Source organism: Brassica napus, chromosome C3 (assembly GCF_020379485.1).
Source record: "Brassica napus cultivar Da-Ae chromosome C3, Da-Ae, whole genome shotgun sequence".
Classification (NCBI taxonomy): Eukaryota; Viridiplantae; Streptophyta; class Magnoliopsida; order Brassicales; family Brassicaceae; genus Brassica; species Brassica napus.
In genome coordinates this window covers 72457566-72485142 of record NC_063446.1, presented here as the reverse complement: position 1 = coordinate 72485142, position 27577 = coordinate 72457566, and the positions used below count along the sequence as shown (strand labels likewise).

The 27577-nt window shown below is 35.2% G+C and overlaps 4 protein-coding genes across 4 annotated transcripts; 2 read left to right on the top strand and 2 right to left on the bottom strand.

Moving 5' to 3' along the window:
• Nucleotides 1–621: 621 nt before the first annotated feature.
• Nucleotides 622–3287, top strand: LOC106435054 (protein DJ-1 homolog B-like). Its single transcript, XM_013875906.3, has 8 exons — nt 622–849; nt 927–1127; nt 1321–1470; nt 1561–1746; nt 2122–2202; nt 2435–2635; nt 2709–2849; nt 2962–3287. Exons 1-8 carry the CDS (start codon nt 721–723, stop codon nt 3157–3159), a joined length of 1287 nt encoding a protein of 428 aa, XP_013731360.2. The 5' UTR covers nt 622–720; the 3' UTR covers nt 3160–3287.
• Nucleotides 3085–5496, bottom strand: LOC106435053 (ABC transporter G family member 10). Its single transcript, XM_013875905.3, has one exon. The coding sequence runs from the start codon at nt 5117–5119 to the stop codon at nt 3353–3355; it is 1767 nt and encodes a 588-aa protein (XP_013731359.2). The 5' UTR covers nt 5120–5496; the 3' UTR covers nt 3085–3352.
• A 1010-nt stretch (nt 5497–6506) lies between these two features.
• LOC106435041 (translation initiation factor IF-2-like) lies at nt 6507–8265 on the bottom strand. The gene is made up of 6 exons (XM_048750587.1): nt 8157–8265; nt 7682–8019; nt 7539–7591; nt 7399–7436; nt 6931–7324; nt 6507–6850 (listed from the first exon to the last, which is right to left on the bottom strand). Exons 1-6 carry the CDS (start codon nt 8168–8170, stop codon nt 6626–6628), a joined length of 1062 nt encoding a protein of 353 aa, XP_048606544.1. The 5' UTR covers nt 8171–8265; the 3' UTR covers nt 6507–6625.
• A 2921-nt stretch (nt 8266–11186) lies between these two features.
• LOC106435055 (malate dehydrogenase 1, mitochondrial-like) lies at nt 11187–12902 on the top strand. Its single transcript, XM_048750586.1, has 7 exons — nt 11187–11478; nt 11582–11755; nt 11838–12006; nt 12089–12150; nt 12246–12367; nt 12439–12556; nt 12634–12902. Exons 1-7 carry the CDS (start codon nt 11236–11238, stop codon nt 12769–12771), a joined length of 1026 nt encoding a protein of 341 aa, XP_048606543.1. The 5' UTR covers nt 11187–11235; the 3' UTR covers nt 12772–12902.
• The last annotated feature ends 14675 nt before the right edge of the window (nt 12903–27577 follow it).

The window sequence follows — 27577 nt, the reverse complement described above, 5'->3', positions numbered from 1 at the left end:
CAGCTGAAGCAGAGTATCGAGCGATGTCTATTGCCACACGAGAGATTAGATGGTTAAAACAGCTACTAACTGACTTGGGTTTCCGGCCAAGAACTCTAGCTCGGTTATTTTGGTGACAGTAAGTCAGCCTTGTATATTGCCTCTAATCATGTGTTCCACAAATGGACTAAGCATGTAGAGATCAATTGCCATCGGGTTCGAGCTGCACTCAAGGCATGACTAATCACGGCGGCTTATATTGGGACTAAGGAACAGTTTGCAGATGTTTTAACGAAGGCGTTGGGGAAGTTTCAGTTTACAAATTTTATGTCCAAGTTGGGCATTTATAATCCGCATGCTCCCACTAGAGGAGTGTTGTGATAGTGTATATTGTGATAAGCCTTATCGGCAACTCTTGCAAGTACATATCAGGACGTTCAGCCTCTGGATCCATACACATAAATATTCACCAAAACTTGATTTACACTTATTAATTAAATTTTTTTTTGTAAACATCGTACGGCCTCGTTGTCACATCGTACCAACGGCCTCGTTGTTCGCTCCTTAGCCAACGATTTCTCCATAACAATTTTTTTTTTTTCCTATCAGTACGATGACGTGTAAACAACAACGGCCTCATTGTCACATCGCACCAATGATCATTAAACACGTCACGATAATGCTCGTTTCGCTGCTTCTCTTTCATCAAACTCCTTTAGAGGAAAAAAAAAAAAGTCGTCAATGGCGTTTCACTGTATAAACCCAATCACTGCCACTCGATTCTCTAGCACTAGACTCCATCGCTCAACTTCGAGACGAACTTCTCGATCCTTCTCTGTCTCCGCGACTATGGCTTCACCTGCTAAGCGAGTAAGAAGATCTGTTATCGACTTTTTCAAATGCTTATCGATCCCGTAACTGATTACTGTTTCGTTCGTCCGTTTTAGGTTTTGATTCCCGTTGCGCATGGTACGGAGCCGTTTGAAGCGGTGGTGATGATCGATGTGCTGCGGCGAGGCGGGGCGGATGTGACGGTGGCGTCCGTCGAGAATCAGGTCGGCGTTGGTGCGTGCCATGGAATCAAGATTGTCGCCGATGCGCTTCTCTCTGATGTTAACGACTCCGTTTTCGACCTTATTATGCTCCCCGTACGTCTCTGAGCACATAACTGAACAATTAGGGATTGGATTGAATAGCGAATCTGTTTATATGCATTGAATCTGGTTTATATGAATGCTTTTAGTATATGTGAATGATTGCTTTTATCAGTTTCATATTTTGATTATGATGTGATTTAGAATTTGATAAGTAATTTTCTTTCTTATGATGTGGTTGGTGAAGGGAGGGCTTCCTGGGGGAGAGACTCTTAAGAACTGTAAACCTTTAGAGAATATGGTAAAGAAACAAGATGCTGATGGACGACTCAACGCTGCTATCTGTTGTTCTCCTGCGTTGGCGCTTGCTACTTGGGGTTTACTAGAGGGTAAAAAGGTATGTATGCAGTGATTAGTATCCAAGAGCTTTTATTTTTTTGTTTGGAGTTTGTATTTGGTGTGTGAATCACATGTGTGTCACTTGTAGGCGACATGTTACCCGGTTTTTATGGAGAAGTTAGGAGTAACCTGTGGAAAAGCTGTTGAGTCAAGAGTGGAAGTAGATGGGAGGATAGTGACTAGTAGAGGGCCTGGAACCACCATGGAGTTCTCTGTCACGCTTGTGGAGCAGCTGTTTGGGAAAGAGAAAGCTGCTGAGGTCTCTGCACCCTTGGTATGTCCCTTGTTCTATCAAGCCTCACTTGAACTCCACATATTGGGAAATGGCAGATCTTAGCGACCATTTTTGTTGTTGGTAAGATTAATCTAAGGAGGGATAGTTTAAGTAGCTGTGTATAATTTGATGTACTTGTGATACAATTCTGCTAATGTTAGAGCTGCAACTTGACTCTGAGGTCTGTAAGAGTCTGAAGTTTCCAGCATTAGTTCTTCTGCCCTATGACCATTGACTGTTCTTGAGAGATTACATGCAATTGAAAGCTATAGGATACAGAAACTTATTTCCACAAGGAAAAAAACTATTCTTTGGTAGTATAGTAGTTGTTTTATGGTATCCTCTTACACCCTCTTCTTTCTGTTTTGACATCAGGTGATGCGTCCCAACCCTGGTGATGAGTACACCATTACCGAACTTAACCAAATGAACTGGTCGTTTGACAGCACCCCACAGGTAACTTTCAATAGCCGATAGTCACTTGGTTGTCACCCTTACCATTTACAAAAGAGGTCTAGTTTGATGGTTAATTCGATTATGCTACTTCAGTTTTCTATATGATGAGTATCAAAACGAAAAAATTTGACGGGCAAAACTGCTCACACCTTTTCTGATGAACGCATGTATCTGTTTTATTCAACATTCTTTTCTGATGAACGTACTGAGACTCATTGGTTTTCCTTTTCAGATTCTTGTACCCATTGCAGATGGCTCGGAGGAAATGGAAGCTGTTGCTATCATTGATTTCCTGAGGCGGGCAAAAGCAAATGTCGTCGTTGCTGCGCTTGGTAACAGCTTGGAAGTGGTAGCATCTCGTAAAGTCAAGCTTGTTGCAGATGTGCTTCTCGATGAGGCTGAAAAGAATTCATACGATCTGATTGTGTTGCCTGTGAGTGCTAACTTCTTCAAAGACCGAAAGAATATAATGTCAACCAACATGATGAACTTCTTTTAATTCACAGGGTGGTCTCGGTGGTGCTGAAGCATTTGCAAGTTCGGAGAAGCTAGTGAATATGTTAAAGAAGCAAGCGGAATCAAACAAACCATATGGAGCAATTTGTGCCTCTCCTGCTCTGGTATTCGAGCCACATGGTTTACTCAAGGTACAAGCAAAGCGAGAGAGACACCACAATAGCACACACATTGTTCGCTAATAGTAGAGACTCAGATGCATAGGATCATTATCTTATTTCAATTTTATGGATGTTTGTATAGGGCAAGAAGGCGACAGCGTTTCCAGCAATGTGCAACAAACTCTCGGACCAGAGTCACATCGAGCATAGAGTCTTAGTTGATGGAAATCTCATAACGAGCAGGGGTCCAGGAACCTCTTTGGAGTTTGCACTCGCAATTGTAGAGAAGTTTTATGGGCGTGAGAAAGGACTTCAGCTCGCAAAGGCAACACTTGTGTAAACTCAACGAGGTAAGAGTAACTTTAATAAGATAAAAGGCTTTAGTATCAAGTTATCTATATGAGTAGACCTTTGTGGTGAGTGTGATGCTTAATAATGTCTTTATAAATAAAAGAGGTTACTCTGTTATATTTAAATCACAAAACAAATTGAAACAAATTGAATTATATAGCTGCAGAAATGATGTTATTAACCTAGCTTTTTGTTCTGCAACATCTATACCACAAGATGAAGAACCCAAGGACTCTGTACCCAACGATGAAACTTGCCATGATTCCAAGGTTGCTCCATTTCTGAGACTCCTCCAGGTCTTGTTCCTTTAAGAACACGTCTCCTCTATACTCGTTGATCATCAGGCATTCGAATGGATACTTGAAGAGGCTGAGATAATGCATGAACTCCCAGTAAACCGGGATCCTGTCCTTTGCGATGAAATAGCCAGAGAAGAGGAAAAAAGATCCCATGAGACCTGAGATCACTGATGTCCCCATGATGAAGTTTGGGACAAGAGCACTGAAACATGCAACAAAGGAGTTTGACATTAGCAGAACGATCCAGATCACCAACGAGAAGTAGAGGAACCCATCTAGCTCTCTTCTGAGACCGACCAGCCAGTAAACCGGTGTAGCAAAGAGCATGCTTATGATCAACAGGAAGGGGATGAAGATGAGGGTATCTGCTAAAACATAAGACAGAACTCTGTAAGCCCTTCTTGATGTCTCTCTCATAAGGATCCTCCGGTCTTGCAAGAATATTGGAAGTCCCTCTGTTGTGGAAGAGAGTAGGAAAGTGAGGGTAAAGGCGAAAAACCCGGTTCGCAAGACTCTCCCTTCTTGCTTTTGGTTTCCAACGTTCAGGTAAATGGAACCGAGTATTAGACCGGCTATGGAGGCTTGTAAAGCTCTGGTTGTGAACAGTTGCTTGGTTCTGAAGATGTTCTTGCAAGATCTTTGCCCAAGTATCTGCACCTCCTCTAACACCGAGTTGCTGTGAGAGTCAGACTGATGAAACTCTCTTCCTGCGTTATTACTCTTCCATGTTTTGCCATGACCGTAACACGAGATCTCTCTGCAGCTCTGTGTCATGACCGGTTCAAGACTCCCTGCAATATCAATAGCGTACTCCAAGACATTCACACGACGAGGAATCTGGTGACCAGAGAACTTGATCTTCTGATAAAGGCTATTAACCGATCCGTTCTGAACAACCAGTCCACTAGACAGCAACACGATCCGGTTTATCTGCTCGAGAATGCGAAAACCGGGCTGGTGAATCGTCAGGACAATGGTTTTACCTTGTTTGATTGTCATGTCTTTGAGAAGCATCACAACTTGAAGAGCCGAAGCTGAGTCCAAACCAGAGGTTGGCTCATCAATCAGTATAACATTAGGGTCATGAACAAGCTCAACTCCAATAGAAACCCTTCTTCTCTCACCTCCAGAGATCCCAGATCTTGATCCTTCCCCGATCCTCGAATCCGCTACATGTTCAAGACCGAGCTCTTCCATCAGCTTCTTCACCTTGGCCTCCGCCTCTTTCCTGTTCGTCTTCAGCCTCAGGAGTGCGCTGTACGTCAGTGTTTCTTGCACCGTAAGAAACGGAAACAGAGCATCTTCTTGTGGTACAAACCCTGAAACCCTCCTGTACTCAGGACCATCCATAGGCCTCCCATTGACAAGCACTTGCCCTGAATCTTCCCCCTGGGATACCTTTCCAGCTAGTATCTCTAGTAAAGTTGTCTTCCCTGCTCCACTAGGACCTGCGATGGCAGTGATCTCCCCGGACCTTGCATCACAAGAAACATCCTTCAAGATAACCTTTTCTTCCTTTTCATTCAACAAGCCACATAAATTTGAAAATTTTGAAGTCTTTCCATATAATCTATACGATAGATTCTTGGTTTCTAGTTTGTAAGAGATTTTCCGGCCACCGGAAACGGGAGCTTTCACCGGTAACTCCATCTAAGAAAGAAAGAGGGAGAAAGAAGGCATCAAGCTTTGAGAGATAAGAGAAATCAAATAAAATGATCAAAGTGTGGAAGATTAAGTGAAGAATAAATGGTAGAGAAGATGAACTAACACACCAAACTTTAAGGAACCTGCTTTCGTAGTATTCAAACATTTTGAAAGCTTGAGACTTTTATAGCGTTCTCTTGTTGCTTTCCATGAAAACCTGAAAAGCATTGATTGAGACCCAAAAAAATCAAAGATATTTATTATTCCAAGCTTAGAAAGATTAGTAAACATTTGTTTCTTAAAAAAATGCCCTGAGATGTACTGCCTTATGTATTTTAAATATCTAATAAAATTATTAACATTTTGTCTTTTTCTTAAATTGGGATTTTTTAATTGTGAAGAGGTACAAGAAAATAATTTAGTTAAAAAGAGATTGTTTCTTGTTTAACAAGAACAAACAAGAAAAAAGAGAGTAAAGAGATTGGTTTCTTGTGGAGATTCTCAAATACGGGTGAGCAGAAAACTTGACTGTAAAACGTTCGTCTTGTTGGTGAACTTGTTTTAGCTAATTTCATTTGTTTATTTTTAAAAATTTTCTAAAAAAGAGAAACTCAGTTTGGTGGTTACATACCTATAAATTTCACTATGCTTTCGAATACCTCTGAGCCACTTGGAGGGTTTGAGTACGAGGATTTTGGCTGTGATAAGGAATAGTCTCCTAATAAACCTCGCTAATCACAAAACTTAGGACTTTTAATCAAAAATAGACACTAATAATTAGGTTAATCTTTATGTTCTTACCTAATCTGCCCCTCAATTTTTTTAAAAATATAAAATAGTACCGGATTTTGTATTCCTTCAGGTGTGCGCATTGTAGTCAGTCACAATATGCGTTATTGATAGCTGAATTTTGATAAGTACATCAATATCTGTTTTCTACTTGGAAGTTTAAGGGTCTGGATGACTCTTTTCAGGAGAAGCTTTCATTGTGGAGTAAACAGTCGCAATGACAGGCATCACAACTCGGATAGAAGCAGGGACTGACACCACGCGAAGTGCGAACCTTAGAGGATATATACCAAGACAAGCTCTTATAATTGAGGTCCGCCACCAAACAAGGGTATGGGAGACCCTGCTCCGCCTCACATGGGCAACAACCCATGTGAGGACCTCCTCCACTGCCAAACACGGGTCAGAACTATCAGGGAGTACATCACCGAACATTGGTCTGGAAACTACCAGCAGAATGGTTAACAAACAACAAGGTCAGGGTAGTGAGATGCAGCAGCAGCCTTGCCCGCACAATAGGGTCCAGTACCAATGTACCATGGTTGAGTAGCTTAAGCATTCATGTATTGGAGCTGATACTATTGTGGTCAGTGGTCTGTCTCAGTTGTCACTCATTCTATTAATAATTGGTCTCTCTATTATATCTTTGAAGTCTTATATCAGTATTTAGTGGAACAAGATGTAAAAGGGGTAGTAGCTCTATAAACTATGAGTTGAAAAGAGTCAATCAAAATCCATTGATTTCATGGCAAAAAGACCAAATCTTGATGAAAAATCATTTCCTCGTTGGTTCTTGGCAGCTTGGATCTGATCAGCAAGCGAGATATCTCCTCTTGTTCTCTCCTTCATTATCAGTTCCAAGTCCAATTTCTCCAGCTTGGCTGCAACTGAAACCACCCTATCCTTCCCAACAGCAATTTTACCAAGACTTGTTTTCTTCTTGTGAATCTGACAAAGACATTTATTCAAACCAGAGTATTAGTTTCTTGTTTTGTCTGAAACGCCGAAAGAATAGTTTTTCTTTTTACCTTTGTGAGTCTCTTCTTCAGTTTAGAACGTGAGGCAGTAGTTGCACTCTCCTTGTTCTGTTGTGGTTTTCGAGTCTTTCCTCCTCTCTGGTCTCTCTCTTTCCCTTCTTTCTTTCTTTCTACAACTCTCCTCATCTTCTTCTCTGTCTTGGCTTCTTCTGCTCTCATCTTGTTTTGTTCCTTTGTTCTAGCTTTCTCTTCAGATGAAATCTCTTGTTTTGCTTTATCGTAGCTGTCCCAATCGAGTTCCACCTCGCCACTTCCTCCTCTCCTTGCAGCTTCTGCAATGCTCTCTGACCACAGTGAAGTAAACTTCTCCTTTAATCTCTTGGATCTTGACCTTTCAGCCCAAATTTGTTTCATTGAAGCTCTGATCTTCTCCTTGGTTTCATCACTGCAAAGAGACAAACTCAGTGGTGTATCTTATCTACACTTAAAAACAGTTAAACAATGAAGGTACTCTCTCACCTGTGAGGTTGTTGATGCTCAGACATCTTATCCCGAACCTGAAAAAAAGATGGTAAAGAGTTATAACTCTGCCATACGGGTTTCCTCATCTTAACGTCTAGAAAACAAAACAGATCTGAAAGAGTCTTACTTAACATCACCTTGGGGTTTCTCAAAGCTTCAATAGTCCTCTGCTTGATTCGTCTCCGAGTGTCTGTTTAAGAGGTTGATGGATCAAACAATCACTTCACAAAAGAGAGAAAAACAAAAAAAAAAAGGTTAAGACTTAATTGTATAGTCTAACCTTGAGTGTGTTTGATTCCTTTGTTCCATGGAACCTTTCCTTTGTTAGCTAATCCAATCTTCCTTCTCCTTTCCTCTTCTCTCACCTCCCTATCAGCTTCAGCAGTATCTTTCTCCGTAGCCTGCATCTTTAAAAGTCTTGGCTTGCTACGAATCTCACTCACATTGTAAAATGTCCGTACTGTAGCAGCAGGTTTCAACTCCAATTGTCTCATAGAATTCAAAGAAGCAAGCGAATTAGATGTTCTGAAGATGATGTGTTCTTTGAGATTCAAATAAACTGCATTTGGGAAACACCACACGCATCCAATTGGGTATTTCATCTCCATCATTACCCCTCTGCAAAAAGGAACACAGTACTTTGCAAATTAAGAATCGATTATTCGCATATAATTTCAAAACCACACAAAATGATAATACGAAGAAGAAGAAGAAGAAGAAGCTCGAGGAAAGCAAGTAACACTTGAGTCACTCACAAATGTAGCAACATTCCTCGACGGAGATGAATGGGAGATTAAAAAAAAAAACGGCACGAAGTTTCTCCTCTCAGTTTGATCGCACTTCAAGAGTGCGCCGAGAGAGAGAGAGCGGGAGGAGAAACGGATAAGGGAGAACTAATGGGCCTTATATGGGCCACATCTTATTTTATCGGCCTTATAAAAGTCACCTCGACAAGCCTAATTTACTTGCGCTTATAAGAGTAAATCAAGAGAGGCTTTGCGTTGTTTGTGTATAAGAGTTCTGAAGGTGCACTTGCTGATGATCCTATAAAGGTGGTTGATGGAATCAAGCTGCAGTGTAAGTTGGCTATAGATGGTAAGAAAGGGAAGCCATTGGGTCAGGATGTTGCTGCTGGGCCTGGACCAATGGGTGGTGGTTATGGTGTGCCTGGTGCTGGAAGTGGTCCATATAGAATGCCGCCGAGGTCGATGTTTGCATGGTCCTTGCGTTTTGATGTATTCTTCTCTGGTTTTAGCATAGATTTTTTTGCATTTGTTGGTGAATACTTGGGTAAATTTAGGCTTAAATATCTTTTTTTTTTGGGGACATCTGCTTTGGCATTCCATTATTAATATCAAAATCTGTTAGTCTATCTACAATCAGCACCATCAGTTCATTTCTATAACACAGTGTTCATTTGCTCCATGCATTGCTTGTGGAGTTGATGTTCTCTGCTTGAAGTTTAATCTCTCTTTCCAAGTGAAACTCTTGTTTGTTAATGCTAATGACCAAATTGAGTTGGGAATGGATGTTTGAATCAGTTTTGTGGGAGGGCGAAGATGCTCTTCGTGATGATATAACGTGATTGCAACCTCTTTTAAAATCTCTGGATTGATGAATGTATTGCTGCTTTGACCTCTTTCTCTCTGCACTTTAACTGAATGTGTCTTGGCCTCTGAATGCCTTGTTGCTTTATGACTGATTAGCCTAGGATGTCTTCCTGTATTTTTTCTTTCATAGACAATAGTTAGCAGATTGATTTGGTTTGTTAGATTAGTGAGTTTTCAATAATATTGGTGTATTTGTTTCTTCTGCCTTGTTTCCTGGTTACTCATCATCCTTGACTATTGTGGAACATTTGACTCTAGGCTAACTTGTCTGTGATCTATTGAGGACATCTATATGGGGAGAATCTTTTACTTGACGTAAATAAAGTAGCACTAGATGGTTGCCTTGATGAATTATATGACTAGTTGATTAATAGGTTAATCTCAAAAGTGCTGAACCATGTGTTGCTTTAGCAGCTTGATATATTAGAGAAAAATGTATTTTGCCTTTCCTGATTTCAAAGCGTAGACAATTGTATTTTTTGCATTTCCAGATTTCAAAGCAGAGACTTGTGAAGCTCTATTTGTATAATAATGCCAAAACCAGACATGATAGAGGTATCTAGATCAAGAGTGTGAATCTTACGTAGCCATTGTCTGACACAAAAAGATCTGCTTCAGATGATAACAAATCTAAGTTCTCTTTGTGACAAATACCATATTACTGTCCATGATAGCGTTTTGGTTTTATGTCAGATTTCTTTTTGTCATTTTTTCTTGATATGCCTTTTGTTTGTTTGGGTAAAAAGTACATATCTCATAGCTTGTGATATTACTAGAATTTGGTTGATTTATTCTCTGAAGACAAAGACTTTGATCTAATCTCTTGCTTCGTGTCCACAAACAGACTTGTCTTGGGTGTCATTGTTAGGAATCAATTCGTTCACACTGACCTTGTGACCACTTCGTCCCTTTGTTTTACTATTTTTTTTCTTTTATTTGGCGATTTTCCGGAGCGACCGAGGAGGCGTGGGTAGGTCTGGGACGAATCAGGTATCCGTGCAATTTTAAGGTATCTGGATTCAGATCTTTATCCGGCGGATCCATAATTTTACTATCCTTATCCGGATCCGGGGTTCTCGGATATCCGGGTGTCAGATATCTTTCTAAAAATTGTAATATCCGGCGGATATCCGAATCCGGATTTGGATCTTTAAATAAATAAAAAATAATATTAATATATATAAAATATTAACAATAATTTAAAAATAAAAATATATATAATGTCTTTAATTATTTCTATGTATAATATTACAAAATTTACATAAAATTTATATATATTATTATAAAAATGAAAATATATTAAATAAAATTAATTTATATATATATTACTATTTTTGAAATATTTACTAATAAAACTTACGGATCCGGATATCCGGACTTAAAAATTAAGATATCCGGATCCGGCTTTGACAGATCTAACATTTTACTAGTCGGATCTGAATTCGACTCCTCCGGATATTCGAATTTTTGGATCGGATCCAGATCGAATCCGGATCTCGGATAAAAGTCTCAGGCCTAGGAACGAAAAGACCGATGGCTAAAATCATTTATTCGTTGTAGACTTTGTAGTTGAATGTGTCGTTACCGTACGTAATCATGTTCACATTCTAATAGTACAAAGCCGGTCACGCTTTAAAGTTGGCGTGTTTAATCAACCAGTTTGGGGTTGACTTAACTTTTGATGATGATGATGATGATGATGATGATGATGATGACGTTTTTAATGAATTTAGTAAATTTAGTTTGTTTTTGCTTAAAATCTCTAATTAAATCATTGAAACTATACCATTCGTTGTATATTTTGTGCTAAACATTCGAAATCATAAGGTTATAATTTAGTTCTATATTTAAGTGAACAGTATAGCCGGTAGCACAGGATGGTTTGTTTTTAAACATGTTATTAGTAAATATTAAATTTACACTCTGAGTAGAGATTAATCTTTGAAACAAATTATGCTTCTGATTGATTTTGTAATAATCATGTTTCCATAAGGTTCAAATTAAAATAGATATAATTTCCTTTAAAACCAAATTAACCTAAAAGTTTCTTTTTATTACAACAAGTAACCCAGTTTTTGTTATTACACAGCAATTAACCAAAAAAAAAAAAAAACCTTTCTGAAAAAGACAAAAACACCCCTGGAAGTGGAAGCGCATTAAAAAGCAAAGAGTCGAGACATATCTCATCATCATCGAGTGTCTCGCCAAGTTCTCTCCTTGCAAAATGTTCAGATCCGCGCTTGTCCGATCCTCCGCCTCGGCGAAGCAGTCGCTTCTCCGCCGCAGCTTCTCATCCGGATCGGTCCCCGAGCGAAAAGTCGCCATCTTGGGAGCCGCCGGTGGAATCGGCCAGCCTCTGGCTCTCCTCATGAAACTCAACCCCCTCGTCTCAAGCCTCTCCCTCTACGATATCGCCAACACGCCCGGAGTCGCCGCTGATGTCGGTCACATCAACACCAGATCTCAGGTAAACCTACTAGATCCTGGCTTAGATTTAGTCACTTGTGCCTTTATTATATTCTAAGGCTTTATATTGATATAGTTTGTTCATTCACTTGTGTATTGTATAGGTTGTTGGATACATGGGAGATGATGAGTTGGCGAAAGCTCTTGAAGGAGCTGACCTCGTTATCATTCCAGCTGGTGTCCCCAGGAAGCCTGGTATGACCCGTGATGATCTTTTCAACATCAATGCTGGCATTGTCAAGAACCTTTGCTCTGCCATCGCCAAGTACTGCCCTCATGTAAGCCTTGGTGATTGTTGATTTTTTTCTAATCGAATGACTGACCTTTGGAGTTATTACTCTCTTTTACGTGATGAATCAGGCGCTTGTTAATATGATCAGCAACCCTGTGAACTCCACTGTTCCAATTGCAGCTGAGATCTTCAAGAAGGCTGGTATGTACGATGAAAAGAAGTTGTTTGGTGTTACCACTCTTGATGTTGTTAGGGCCAAGACTTTCTACGCTGGAAAGGCTAATGTCCCTGTTGCAGGTTCGTCTACATGTATTAAAGGGTTGTGTCTTCTCATTTTAGCCTGTGTCTTAAATTTTGAATGCTTGTTGTGTCTCTACAGAAGTTAATGTTCCGGTGATTGGTGGTCATGCTGGGGTTACGATCCTCCCACTCTTCTCTCAGGTTACCTCTCACTTCCTCTCTTTCTCAATCTTCTGACTTCTTACAGCGTTTAGCTCTGTTGGGCTAAGCCATATTCTATTTTGTAAACAATGTAGGCCACTCCTCAAGCTAACTTGTCAGGTGATGTGCTCACCGCCCTCACCAAGCGCACCCAAGATGGAGGTACAGAAGTCGTGGAAGCGAAGGCAGGAAAAGGTTCAGCTACATTGTCAATGGCGTAAGTATTGTTCTGCTGCCCTTTTCGTCATTAATCTTGGATCTTCTTTGATTTATTGAATCTTGTCACAGATATGCTGGAGCACTATTCGCTGATGCATGCTTGAAGGGACTCAACGGAGTTCCAGATGTTGTTGAATGCTCATACGTGCAGTCCACAATCACTGAGCTTCCTTTCTTTGCCTCAAAGGTAATCCTCTAAACTTAGCATCAATGTGCATTCTACGGTCTCATGAGTCAAGCTGAAGAATGTGTGATATTATTCAGGTGAGGTTGGGGAAGAACGGAGTGGAGGAGGTTCTTGATTTGGGTCCACTCTCGGACTTTGAGAAGGAAGGCTTGGAAGCACTGAAGCCAGAACTAAAGTCTTCCATCGAGAAGGGAGTTAAGTTTGCCAACCAATGAGTAAACCAGTTGTTTTTTTCAAAATTTTCCGGCTAGAGTTGGCCTTCCATAAAATCCATGATTGAGTCTTACCTTTGTTTTCAAACAATGTGTCTTTGCGGGTAATAAATGTCGCACACTATCACAAACAATTAAGATTTACGTGATAGAAACTAGGTTCGGCCAAGTTTTTTAAAGCCACTCTCTTACTGGATAGTCTGAGCGATATGTACATCTAACATGTCCATTATCATCGCAAAAGATCCAACCTACCCGACTTTGTAGTAAATGACCAGAGCATAATACATCAACATTGCATGTAGATTCTGCACCTGCTCTTTTACACCTCCCCCGTTATACTCAAATCACTATGTGGCATCTACCACACAGAAAAGAAGTTGACAAGAGAGAGAACGAACACGAGCCGCGAGGATGGAAGGGAGTGTACGTACTTGCTGACACACATAAGATCGGAGAACAAGAATCTACGAAAAGGGTATATTCATACTATCATTGGACAAACTGATGTACTTAGAGAGTAGGTTGAATGGTGGGAGCGTATCATTTATTTTGCAGTATCATTATTTCTATGAATACGGGTGTGACAGTTACATCATCATCATATGTCAAAAAAAATGAAAGATACAAAACGAGTATAGTATTATACTGAAAATGGGGGACATGGTCGGCGTCTTTATCTCTATGGATAAGTGGTTGGAAAGAAATTGATAACAAAGAGACAAGAAAAATGAGCATAGCCTCATAGGTACGTCCCCGACATTTTCCTCAGTGCTCATGTCACTCGTTTTTAGTGGATCACGAAGAAGCAAGTTTTGGTTTGACGTTCACCAGCCGAAACCAAACTAAACTGAACGACAAATGTGAACTCAGATGTCCTTATAGGTCTACTTATGATATTTCACTAGTTCTGATGACAATCACTTAATAAACCCCACTATCAATGGTAAATTACTCCCTCATTTTTTCAAGAATAATTTTTTAAAATTATTTTTTTTATAATTTAAATTTCATATTTTTATTATTTTACACTGATTTACAATGGTATTATAATTACAGAAAATTATATAAACAATTGTACAATTGATAATTCTGTATGCCTTATGAATATTTATATCTAACTGCATCATTTCAACCAATTTATGATTATCAGTGTCTGATTGATTTTATTTGCACTGCGATAAAAATCATTAATAAACTCTTAGATAACAATAAGTACGTTTTAAACATAAAAATAACTGAATAGTTATCGTTTTAATTTTTTGAAAATAGTTAATCACATAAAATGGAAATTTATAATCAATTTTTTTAAAACAAAAATTGTGCAAATAAGATTTTTAAGAATATACTATTTATAAACCATTTATGCATTTGAAAGAAAATATGCGAAGTAAGATATTCTGTAGTGACAAATAAACATGAGAATTTGCATCAGATAAAACTATAAAAACAAATTATATTAGGTATCTGGAAAAGCACTATTACACCTTTCATAATACCTCTAGTACTCATGTTTCTACCTCTTTAGCAATCTTTCTCCTTATCTGTTTCTCTTTCTATTTTATTTTTTCTTTCTCTCTATTCTTTCTGATCTGTCGAAGTTTTCTGCATCTTCCATAAATAACAAACAGTTTTTTTTTCTTGGTGAAGAAAAAAGATTAAGAGGCAACAACTGTTGGAGCTGATGGACTTTATATAAGTTGGGAGTTGATGGACTTTATATAACTTAGATCTAGTAAGATTTATGTATCGTGCTAGAAAAAATGATTTAAGATTTTTATTTGGCTATTTATTCTGGGGGGAGTGTACGTACTTGCTGACACACATGAGATCGGAGAACAAGAATCTACGAAAGGGGTATATTCATACTATCATTGGACAAACTGATGTACTTAGAGAGTAGGTGGAATGGTGGGAGCGTATCATTTATTTTGCAGTATCATTATTTCTATGAATACGGGTGTGCAGTTACATCATCATCATATGTCAAAAAAAATGAAAGATACAAAACGAGTATAGTATTATACTGAAAATGGGGGACATGGTCGGCGTCTCTATCTCTATGGATAAGTGGTTGGAAAGAAACTGATAACAAAGAGACAAGAAAAATGAGCATAGCCTCATAGGTACGTCCCCGACATTTTCCTCAGTGCTCATGTCACTCGTTTTTAGTGGATCACGAAGAAGCAAGTTTTGGTTTGACGTTCACCAGCCGAAACCAAACTAAACTGAACGACAAATGTGAACTCAGATGTCCTTATAGGTCTACTTATGATATTTCACTAGTTCTGATGACAATCACTTAATAAATCCCACTATCAATGGTAAATTACTCCCTCATTTTTTCAAGAATAATTTTTTAAAATAATTTTTTTTATAATTTAAATTTCATATTTTTATTATCTTACACTGATTTACAATGGTATTATAATTACAGAAAATTATATAAACAATTGTACAATTGATAATTCTGTATGCCTTATGAAAATTTATATCTAACTGCATCATTTCAACCAATTTATGATAATCAGTGTCTGATTGATTTTATTTGCACTGCGATAAAAATCATTAATAAACTCTTAAATAACAATAAGTACGTTTTAAACATAAAAATAACTGAATAGTTATCGTTTTAATTTTTTAAAATAGTTAATCACATAAAATGGAAATTTATAATCAATTTTTTTAAAACAAAAATTGTGCAAATAAGATTTTTAAGAATTTACTATTTATAAACCATTTATGCATTTGAAAGAAAATACGTGTGATGTAAGATATTCTGTAGTGACAAATAAACATGAGAATTTGCATCAGATAAAACTATAAAAACAAATTATATTAGGTATATGGAAAAGCACTGTTACACCTTTCATAATACCTCTAGTCCTGTTTTTACCTCTTTAGCAATCTTTCTCCTTATCTGTTTCTCTTTCTATTTTGTTTTTTCTTTCTCTCTATTCTTTCTGATCTGTCGAAGTTTTCTGCATCATCCATAAATAACAAACAGTTTTTTTTTCTTGGTGAAGGAAAAAGATTAAGAGGCAACAACTGTTGGAGCTGATGGACTTTATATAAGTTGGGAGCTGATGGACTTTATATAAGTTAGATCTAGTAAGATTTATGTATCGTGCTAGAAAAAATGATTTAAGATTTTTATTTGGCTATTTATTCTGGGGGAGTGTACGTACTTACTAACACACATGAGATCGGAGAACAAGAATCCACGAAAGGGGTATATTCATACTATCATTGGACAAACTGATGTACTTAGAGAGTATGTGGAATGGTGGGAGCGTATCATTTATTTTGCAGTATCATTATTTCTATGAATACGGGTGTGCAGTTACATCATCATCATATGTCAAAAAAATGAAAGATACAAAACGAGTATAGTATTATACTGAAAATGGGGGACATGGTCGGCGTCTCTATCTCTATGGATAAGTGGTTGGAAAGAAATTGATAACAAAGAGACAAGAAAAATGAGCATAGCCTCATAGGTACGTCCCCGACATTTTCCTCAGTGCTCATGTCACTCGTTTTTAGTGGATCACGAAGAAGCAAGTTTTGGTTTGACGTTCACCAGCCGAAACCAAACTAAACTGAATGACACATGTGAACTCAGATGTCCTTATAGGTCTACTTATGATATTTCACTAGTTCTGATGACAATCACTTAATAAACCCCACTATCAATGGTAAATTACTCCCTCATTTTTTCAAGAATAATTTTTTTAAATTATTTTTTTCATAATTTAAATTTCATATTTTTATTATTTTACACTGATTTACAATGGTATTATAATTACAGAAAATTATATAAACAATTGTACAATTGATAATTCTGTATGCCTTATGAATATTTATATCTAACTGCATCATTTCAACCAATTTATGATTATCAGTGTCTGATTGATTTTATTTGCACTGCGATAAAAATCATTAATAAACTCTTAGATAACAATAAGTACGTTTTAAACATAAAAATAACTGAATAGTTATCGTTTTAATTTTTTGAAAATAGTTAATCACATAAAATGGAAATTTATAATCAATTTTTTTAAAACAAAAATTGTGCAAATAAGATTTTTAAGAATAAACTATTTATAAACCATTTATGCATTTGAAAGAAAATATGTGTGATGTAAGATATTCTGTAGTGACAAATAAACATGAGAATTTGCATCAGATAAAACTATAAAAACAAATTATATTAGGTATATGGAAAAGCACTATTACACCTTTCATAATACCTCTAGTACTCCTCTTTCTACCTCTTTAACAATCTTTCTCCTTATCTGTTTCTCTTTCTATTTTATTTTTTCTTTCTCTCTATTCTTTCTGATCTGTCAAAGTTTTCTGCATCTTCCATAAATAATAAATTGTGTTTTTTTTCTTGGTGAAGGAAAAAGATTAAGAGGCAACAACTGTTGGAGCTGATGGACTTTATATAAGTTGGGAGCTGATGGACTTTATATAAGTTAGATCTAGTAAGATTTATGTATCGTGCTAGAAAAAATGATTTAAGATTTTTATTTGGCTATTTATTCTGGGGGGAGTGTACGTACTTGCTGACACACATGAGATCGGAGAACAAGAATCCACGAAAGGGGTATATTCATACTATCATTGGACAAACTGATGTACTTAGAGAGTAGGTGGAATGGTGGGAGCGTATCATTTATTTTGCAGTATCATTATTTCTATGAATACGGGCGTGCAGTTACATCATCATCATATGTCAAAAAAATGAAAGATACAAAACGAGTATAATATTATACTGAAAATGGGGGACATGGTCGGCGTCTCTATCTCTATGGATAAGTGGTTGGAAAGAAATTGATAACAAAGAGACAAGAAAAATGAGCATAGCCTCATAGGTACGTCCCCGACATTTTCCTCAGTCCTCATGTCACTCGTTTTTAGTGGATCACGAAGAAGCAAGTTTTGGTTTGACGTTCACTAGCCGAAACCAAACTAAACTGAATAACACATGTGAACTCAGATGTCCTTATAGGTCTACTTATGATATTTCACTAGTTCTGATGACAATCACTTCATAAACCCCACTATCAATGGTAAATTACTCCCTCATTTTTTCAAGAATAATTTTTTTAAAATAATTTTTTTTATAATTTAAATTTCACATTTTTATTATTTTACACTGATTTACAATGGTATTATAATTACAAAAAATTATATAGACAATTTTACAATTGATAATTCTGTATGCCGTATGAAAATTTATATCTAACTGCATCATTTCAACCAATTTATGATAATCAGTGTATGATTGATTTTATTTGCACTACGATAAAAATCATTAATAAACTCTTAGATAACAATAAGTACATTATAAACATAAAAATAACTGAATAATTATCTTTTTCATTTTTTGAAAATAGTTAATCACATAAAATGGAAATTTATAATCAATTTTTTTAAAACAAAAATTGTGCAAATAAGATTTTTAAGAATATACTATTTATAAACCATTTATGTATTTGAAAGAAAATACGTGTGATGTAAGATATTCTGTAGTGACAAATAAACATGAGAATTTGCATCAGATAAAACTATGAAAACAAATTATATTAGGTATATGGAAAAGCACTATTACACTTTTCATAATACCTCTAGTGCTCCTGTTTCTACCTCTTTAGCAATCTTTCTCCTTTTCTGTTTCTGTTTCTATTTTATTTTTTCTTTCTCTCTATTCTTTCTGATATGTCGAAGTTTTCTGCATCTTCCATAAATAACAAACTGTTTTTTTTTCTTGGTGAAGGAAAAAGATTAAGAGGCAACAACTGTTGGAGCTGATGGACTTTATATAAGTTGGGAGCTGATGGACTTTATATAAGTTAGATCTAGTAAGATTTATGTATCGTGCTAGAAAAAATGATTTAAGATTTTTATTTGGCTATTTATTCTGGGGGGAGTGTACGTACTTGCTGACACACATGAGATCGGAGAACAAGAATCCACGAAAGGGGTATATTCATACTATCATTGGACAAACTGATGTACTTAGAGAGTAGGTGGAATGGTGGGAGCGTATCATTTATTTTGCAGTATCATTATTTCTATGAATACGGGCGTGCAGTTACATCATCATCATATGTCGAAAAAAACGAAAGATACAAAACGAGTATAGTATTATACTGAATATGGGGGACATGTTCGGCGTCTCTATCTCTATGGATAAGTGGTTGGAAACAAATTGATAACAAAGAGACAAGGAAAATGAGCATAGCCTCATAGGAGCATAGCCTCATAGGTACGTCCCCGACATTTTCCTCAGTGCTCATGTCACTCGTTTTTAGTGGATCACGAAGAAGCAAGTTTTGGTTTGACGTTCACCAGCCGAAACCAAACTAAACTGAACTACACATGTGAACTCAGATGTCCTTATAGGTCTATTTATGATATTTCACTAGTTCTGATGACAATCACTTCATAAACCCCACTATCAATGGTAAATTACTCCCTCAATTTTTCAAGAATAATTTTTTTTAAATAATTTTTTTTATAATTTAAATTTCACATTTTTATTATTTTACACTGATTTACAATGGTATTATAATTACAGAAAATTATATAGACAATTGTACAATTGATAATTCTGTATGCCTTATGAAAATTTATATCTAACTGCATCATTTCAACCAATTTATGATAATCAGTGTCTGATTGATTTTATTTGCACTGCGATAAAAATCATTAATAAACTCTTAGATAACAATAAGTACGTTTTAAACATAAAAATAACTGAATAGTTATCGTTTTAATTTTTTGAAAATTTTTAATCACATAAAATGGAAATTTATAATCAATTTTTTAAAAACAAAAATTGTGCAAATAAGATTTTTAAGAATATACTATTTATAAACCATTTATGCATTTGAAAGAAAATACGTGTGATGTAAGATATTCTGTAGTGACAAATAAACATGAGAATTTGCATCAGATAAAACTATAAAAACAAATTATATTAGGTATATGGAAAGACACTATTACACCTTTCATAATACCTCTAGTGCTCATGTTTCTACCTCTTTAGCAATCTTTCTCCTTATCTGTTTCTCTTTCTATTTTATTTTTTGTTTCTCTCTATTCTTTCTGATCTGTCGAAGTTTTCTGCATCTTCCATAAATAACCAACAGTTTTTTTTTCTTGGTGAAGGAGAAAGATTAAGAGGCAACAACTGTTGGAGCTGATGGACTTTATATAAGTTGGGAGCTGATGGACTTTATATAAGTTAGATCTAGTAAGATTTATGTATGGAGCTAGAAAAAATGATTTAAGATTTTTATTTGGCTATTTATTCTGGGGGAGTGTACGTACTTACTGACACACATGAGATCGGAGAACAAGAATCCACGAAAGGGGTATATTCATACTATCATTGGACAAACTGATGTACTTAGAGAGTATGTAGAATGGTGGGAGCGTATCATTTATTTTGCAGTATCATTATTTCTATGAATACGGGTGTGCAGTTTCATCATCATCATATGTCAAAAAAATGAAAGATACAAAACGAGTATAGTATTATACTGAAAATGGGGGACATGGTCGGCGTCTCTATCTCTATGGATAAGTGGTTGGAAAGAAATTGATAACAAAGAGACAAGAAAAATGAGCATAGCCTCATAGGTACGTCCCCGACATTTTCCTCAGTGCTCATGTCACTCGTTTTTAGTGGATCACGAAGAAGCAAGTTTTGGTTTGACGTTCACCAGCCAAAACCAAACTAAACTGAACTACACATGTGAACTCAGATGTCCTTATAGGTCTACTTATGATATTTCACTAGTTCTGATGACTATCACTTCATAAACCCCACTATCAATGGTAAATTACTCCCTCAATTTTTCAAGAATAATTTTTTTAAAATAATTTTTTTTATAATTTAAATTTTACATTTTATTATTTTACACTGATTTACAATGATATTATAATTACAGAAAATTATATAGACAATTGTTTAATTGATAATTCTGTATGCCTTATGAAAATTTATATCTAACTGCATCATTTCAACCAATTTATGATAATCAGTGTCTGATTGATTTTATTTGCACTGCCATAAAAATCATTAATAAACTCTTAGATAACAATAAGTACGTTATAAACATAAAAATAACTGAATAATTATCGTTTTAATTTTTTGAAAATAGTTAATCACATAAAATGGAACTTTATAATCAATTTTTTTAAAACAAAAATTGTGCAAATAAGATTTTTAAGAATATATTATTTATAAACCATTTATGTATTTGAAAGAAAATACGTGTGATGTAAGATATTCTGTAGTGACAAATAAACATGAGAATTTGCATCAGATAAAACTATAAAAACAAATTATATTAGGTATATGGAAAAGCACTATTACACTTTTCATAATACCTCTAGTGCTCCTGTTTCTACCTCTTTAGCAAACTTTCTCCTTTTCTGTTTCTCTTTCAATTTTATGTTTTCTTTCTCTCTATTCTTTCTGATCTGTCGAAGTTTTCTGCATCTTCCATAAATAACAAACTGTTTTTTTTTCTTGGTGAAGGAAAAAGATTAAGAAGCAACAACTGTTGGAGCTGATGGACTTTATATAAGTTGGGAGCTGATGGACTTTATATAAGTTAGATCTAGTAAGATTTATGTATCGTGCTAGAAAAAATGATTTAAGATTTTTATTTGGCTATTTATTCTGGGGGAGTGTACGTACTTGCTGACACACATGAGATCGGAGAACAAGAATCCACGAAAGGGGTATATTCATATTATCATTGGACAAACTGATGTACTTAGAGAGTAGGTGGAATGGTGGGAGCGTATCATTTATTTTGCAGTATCATTATTTCTATGAATACGGGTGTGCAGTTACATCATCATCATATGTCAAAAAAATGAAAGATACAAAACGAGTATTGTATTATACTGAAAATGGGGGACATGGTCGGCGTCTCTATCTCTATGGATAAGTGGTTGGAAAGAAATTGATAACAAAGAGACAAGAAAAATGAGCATAGCCTCATAGGTACGTCCCCGACATTTTCCTCAGTGCTCATGTCACTCGTTTTTAGTGGATCACGAAGAAGCAAGTTTTGTTTTGATGTTCACCAGCCGAAACCAAACTAAACTGAACAACACATGTGAACTAAGATGTCCTTATAGGTCTACTTATGATATTTCACTAGTTCTGATGACAATCACTTCATAAACCCCACTATCAATGGTAAATTACTCCCTCATTTTTTCAAGAATTATTTTTTTTAAATAATTTTTTTTATAATTTAAATTTCACATTTTTATTATTTTACACTGATTTACAATGGTATTATAATTACAGAAAATTATATAGACAATTGTACAATTGATAATTCTGTATGCCTTATGAAAATTTATATCTAACTGCATCATTTCAACCAATTTATGATAATCAGTGTTTGATTGATTTTATTTGCACTGCGATAAAAATCATTAATAAACTCTTAGATAACAATAAGTACGTTATAAACATAAAAATAACTGAATAATTATCGTTTTCATTTTTTGAAAATAGTTAATCACATAAAATGGAAATTTATAATCAATTTTTTTAAAACAAAAATTGTGCAAATAAGATTTTTAAGAATATACTATTTATAAACCAGTTATGTATTTGAAAGAAAATACGTGTGATGTAAGATATTCTGTAGTGACAAATAAACATGAGAATTTGCATCAGATAAAACTATAAAAACAAATTATATTAGGTATATGGAAAAGCACTATTACACTTTTCATAATACCTCTAGTGCTTCTGTTTCTACCTCTTTAGCAATCTTTCTCCTTATATGTTTCTCTTTCTATTTTATTTTTTCTTTCTCTCTATTCTTTCTGATCTGTCGAAGTTTTCTGCATCTTCCATAAATAACAAACTGTTTTTTTTTTCTTGGTGAAGGAAAAAGATTAAGAGGCAACAACTGTTGGAGCTGATGGACTTTATATATGTTGGGAGCTGATGGACTTTATATAAGTTAGATCTAGTAAGATTTATGTATCGTGCTAGAAAAAATGATTTAAGATTTTTATTTGGCTATTTATTCTGGGGGGAGTGTACGTACTTGATGACACACATGAGATCGGAGAACAAGAATCCACGAAAGGGGTATTTTTATACTATCATTGGACAAACTGATGTACTTAGAGAGTAGGTGGAATGGTGGGAGCGTATCATTTATTTTGCAGTATCATTATTTCTATGAATACGGGCGTGCAGTTACATCATCATCATATGTCGAAAAAAACGAAAGATACAAAACGAGTATAGTATTATACTGAAAATGGGGGACATGTTCGGCGTCTCTATCTCTAAAATATGAGATATTTTATGTACATTTAAGCATAATGATCACGGTAACTAAACTTTGTTGTAAGAGAAGAAACATAATAAAACCTAACACAATCCTTGCTACCAAGTAAAATGAAATAAAATTAAAATGAAACTGAGAAGAAAACAATTAATCACTTTGTCCGTCTAAAAGATAAAAGAATATGACTATTGTTGTCTACAAATATTGCTATATTAGCATGAATCTGGCAATACATTTTGCTACAACACACACTGTTTTAACATAATAAATAATTATTTTCTTTTAACATAATAGATAATCATTTTTTTTCCTGTACGCAGTACAGGTACAATACTAGTTAAACATAAATCAAAATAATATTACAATTCTAGTGGGTCTTTCAGAGATTGGGTCAAAAGATTTGGGAGCAAGGGAGGAGATGACTCCCCTCAAAATAGAAAAAAATCATTAGTTGATTTTTCTTTCTTTGTTTTCTGCGATTACTGCTGCTGTTTTCATCACCTGAGAGTTGTCAATGACGGTTTCAATCACCGACGAATACTCCATTATCTTCAACTCAAATAGAAGAAATTCTAGACTCCCAGAGAAAGAAGAAGAAAAAGGAGAATCGCAGAAAACAAAGAATGAGAAAAAAGAGAAAAGAGAATAATAAAATAAAAGAGTTAGATGTATATAGGCGTTTTATTATTATTATTATGGAAAAAATGTAAATGCTTAGTTTTGAATTAAAAATAAATCAAAACAATATTACTATTAAAATGAGTCTTTTCGAGATCGGGCCATAAGATATGGGGACAAGAGAGGAGATGACTCTCCAAGGATAGAAAAAGTAAAAATATCCCCTATATATTAATAGATAAACATTTAAAAAGTTATAACATGTAGTTTATACTAATTAAAAAATATCCTGCTGAGTTGTCACGTAATTAATATGCTAATTTTACTTATGTGGCGGCTTGAGAATCAATTGAGAATTTTGTTAGTCCAAAATTAAATTGCTAGGGAATGTTTTATTATATAGTATGTCGATTATGGACCATTCATTTATCAAATTGAAATTATTATATATTCTTTCCTTAAATAAAACTTAAGGAATTACCTAATTTGATTAAGATATATATGACAATTAATGATTTTAAATAATAAAGATTTTCTAACAATATGTATACTTTCTATCATTTTTGTTTAATTATTTATTATAAAAATAAATTACATAATTACATTAATCATATAATAAAATTTTAGTTTTTTTTTTGTATATGTTGTATTTTGAATTTTTCAAAACGAGTATAAATTACTAAAACTGTTAAAAGTCTCACATAAACTTTTGTGATCAAGGTTTAAATTTTTTCTATAATAAGATACAAAGATTATAAAATCATATGAATAAATGATTTTATTTTAATAGGTTTTTATGTTAATATATATATATATATATATATATATATATATATTTCATATTTTTTAAATTAAACTATACATCATATTAAAATACATACTTATATTTTGATATCTGCATTGAACATATATTGAAAATTTAAGGAGATAAAAATCAGAGAAAGCATACAAGCAAAGCAATCACACAAGTTAGATGTCGAAATCAGATTATCAACTTGATTCTTTTAGGCAATCATAAGTCTCATATTTCATAAGATCATCTTGATCATGTTCGAAATTATTTTCACCATCTTTATAGACCAAGTGGGTTTTAGGATTCTTCCCTTTCAGACTCTCTTTGATAGAGGTCACAAAAATGTTTGAGAGTCCTTCATATCTTAGCCCAATGGTTCCCCATTCCACATCTATGGCACACTGATTTGGTCGAGCTTTGTGGTCTAAAGGATATACCACGGCCACTGCCTTGACCATGGCTCAAATTGGGTTGATACCCACGGCCTCTGCCATAGTGATTCTCACGGTCAAATGTGTTATAGTGGCCATGGCCACGTCCTTTCCACCCTCCACGGCCAAGACCGTGTGGTCTATCATTCTGGACCTGGTTACTTTTTTTTTTCTTATGCGGCCTTATTGGTATCAGGTAATAGGGTTATTTCAGGAGGTCTGAATTCACTGTTTCTCATCAGTAATCCATTATTTTGCCCAGCTAGCAATAGAATCATCCACGGACTTATAGTTCTGGATTCTGGGATTCCTCCAATCAAATAGGGCCTTTGGTAATAACACTGTTCTTTGGTGATCATATCTCGATTTTTAACTCTGTCCAAAGTTATAGAGGATTCTCCATATTCAGATACTGATCTTTGAGACTCTTAATAAGATGATGGCTAATAATTAATATTGTCATGTATAAATCTTTGTCATTGGCATTATTGCCTTCTATGATACATTCACCAAGTCTTTTTGACTTTAGGATAATCTTTGTATCCAATGCCCACCGTAAATAATTATTTCCAGAAATATTTAGGGCAGCAAAATCCAGGTTGATTTTCGACATCTCAAATCATATATCACTCAATAATTAGGTATAATTTTCATGCGGCCTTACTCTTAAAAACAATCAATTCGGATTTCAATCTTGTGAGGACAAGGAGACTATCAATCTTAAAGGCATTTAATCAATCAATCAATTTCTAGCAAGTCTCAGCAATACTATTTATATGTGCTCATAATATTATGCTTTATCAAGACTAGCAAAAACGGATTCAATTAATCATGCAATTAGGGTTTAACAATCATTGGATTTTAGCAAGACTAGTAAAAAGATTTATTAATAACCCAATCAGTTTCAAAGCTGATTTTAGCAATACTGGAATATAGATTTCAACCATGAATTTCAATGAATCAGTTTCAAGTCTGATTTTAGCAATACTAAAATATAGATTTCAAGCATGAATTTTAATGAATCAGTTTCAAGGCTGATTGGTATTTAGCATAAACCATGTGTAAATAATTTATCTAGTATCCGAATTTATCAAACCTCAAAAACATATAATCAGGTCAATCAATTTAATCAAACTTAGCATACAATCTTAAACCTCAAGACATTAGATTTTATCATGAATCTATCAACCTAGCATACGGATTCTCAATTCTCAAAGACATCCAAATCAGATCAATATAACCTATCATACGGATTATTTAGGGTTTCTATTTAAAACAGATCAGATTACAAAACTATCAATCCTAGCAGATGATATTAAACCTCAAGAATCATGCAATCAGATCATTCGGATTTTAAACAAGTAAACCTCAATAAATCTATCAACCTATCGGATTATATAAGCAAAGCAAGCTAGCAACCTATCGGATTCAATCAATGTTTTAACAGGCTGGTCGGTTTAAACAATTTTAAATCAGATGAACAATTCACCAAGCAGGATGAGAAAATAAATCTATGAATTTAACGGTCAAACAATTCTAGCAACATATCATCAGATTCAATCAGATTTAAAACCTCAATGATCAAAACCGAAAACAGTTTTGATTTCAAAATATTCGATTAGAGTTTTAATATGTGATTTGATAATTATAGTATAATTAATTCTGATACTTATATTATTTAGGGTTTATAGATATAAGGTTAGGGTTTATCGGATTTTAACTTGTAAAACCCGATTTGAGGTTTTAATCATGTAGGAACATGATTTAGGGTTTGGGGTATCGAACTTTTAGAGCTTCGATTTACTCAATTAGGATTTTTGATCTATTACCCTATGGTTTTGATTCATAAAGATTAGGGTTTTAGGCTTTCATTCTTTATCAATCAATCCATGCTCAATCATGGGTTCTTAGGTTTTGAATTACCTTTTAACCTTAGATGATTGTTGAATCGGACCACCAAAGAAGTTGAGCCGCGAGCTGGACACGAACGGGACGCGAGCTGGAATGGATCGAGTTGCTTCTATCGGGTCGCAGACGTCCTTTGTTGCTTGATCGGGAACGCCTTGATCGTCGGACGTGAGCTGTCTGATGCTGTCGCGAACGAGGAAGAGGTCGCGTGCTGGAGTTGCTCTCGGGTCGCGAACGTCTGAACTAGGATCAGGAACGCCTTGGGCTGAAGCTGATCGGGGACTCGAGCTGGAACATATGCGGGAACAAGAGACGCGATCGGGGTTTAGGGTTCGTCGGATCGCCGGCTAGGGTTAGGGTTTTAGGGTTTTTCGATTTGGGTATTAGCTTAGGGATTTAGAATTTCGTGCTGATAACGTGTTATAAAAGTAATGAAAAAATTTATCTTTATTCATAACAAAGAGGTTCCTTATATAGGAGATTACACCGTCATAAATAAATGGAAAGATTACAAATCATAATCTCTTGGTTATGAGACATCCACGATCTGGTTCATAACAATAATTAATTAATCATCATATACTCGTTAAAGATTTTCTGAAAGACCTAAATTTTAAAAATATGTGTTTAGGGCCCATCAATTTCAAAGGAACGCTTGGGCTTTTTAGAAAGAAATTGTAAGACCATGTTTATTGGTAGCTCTTAGT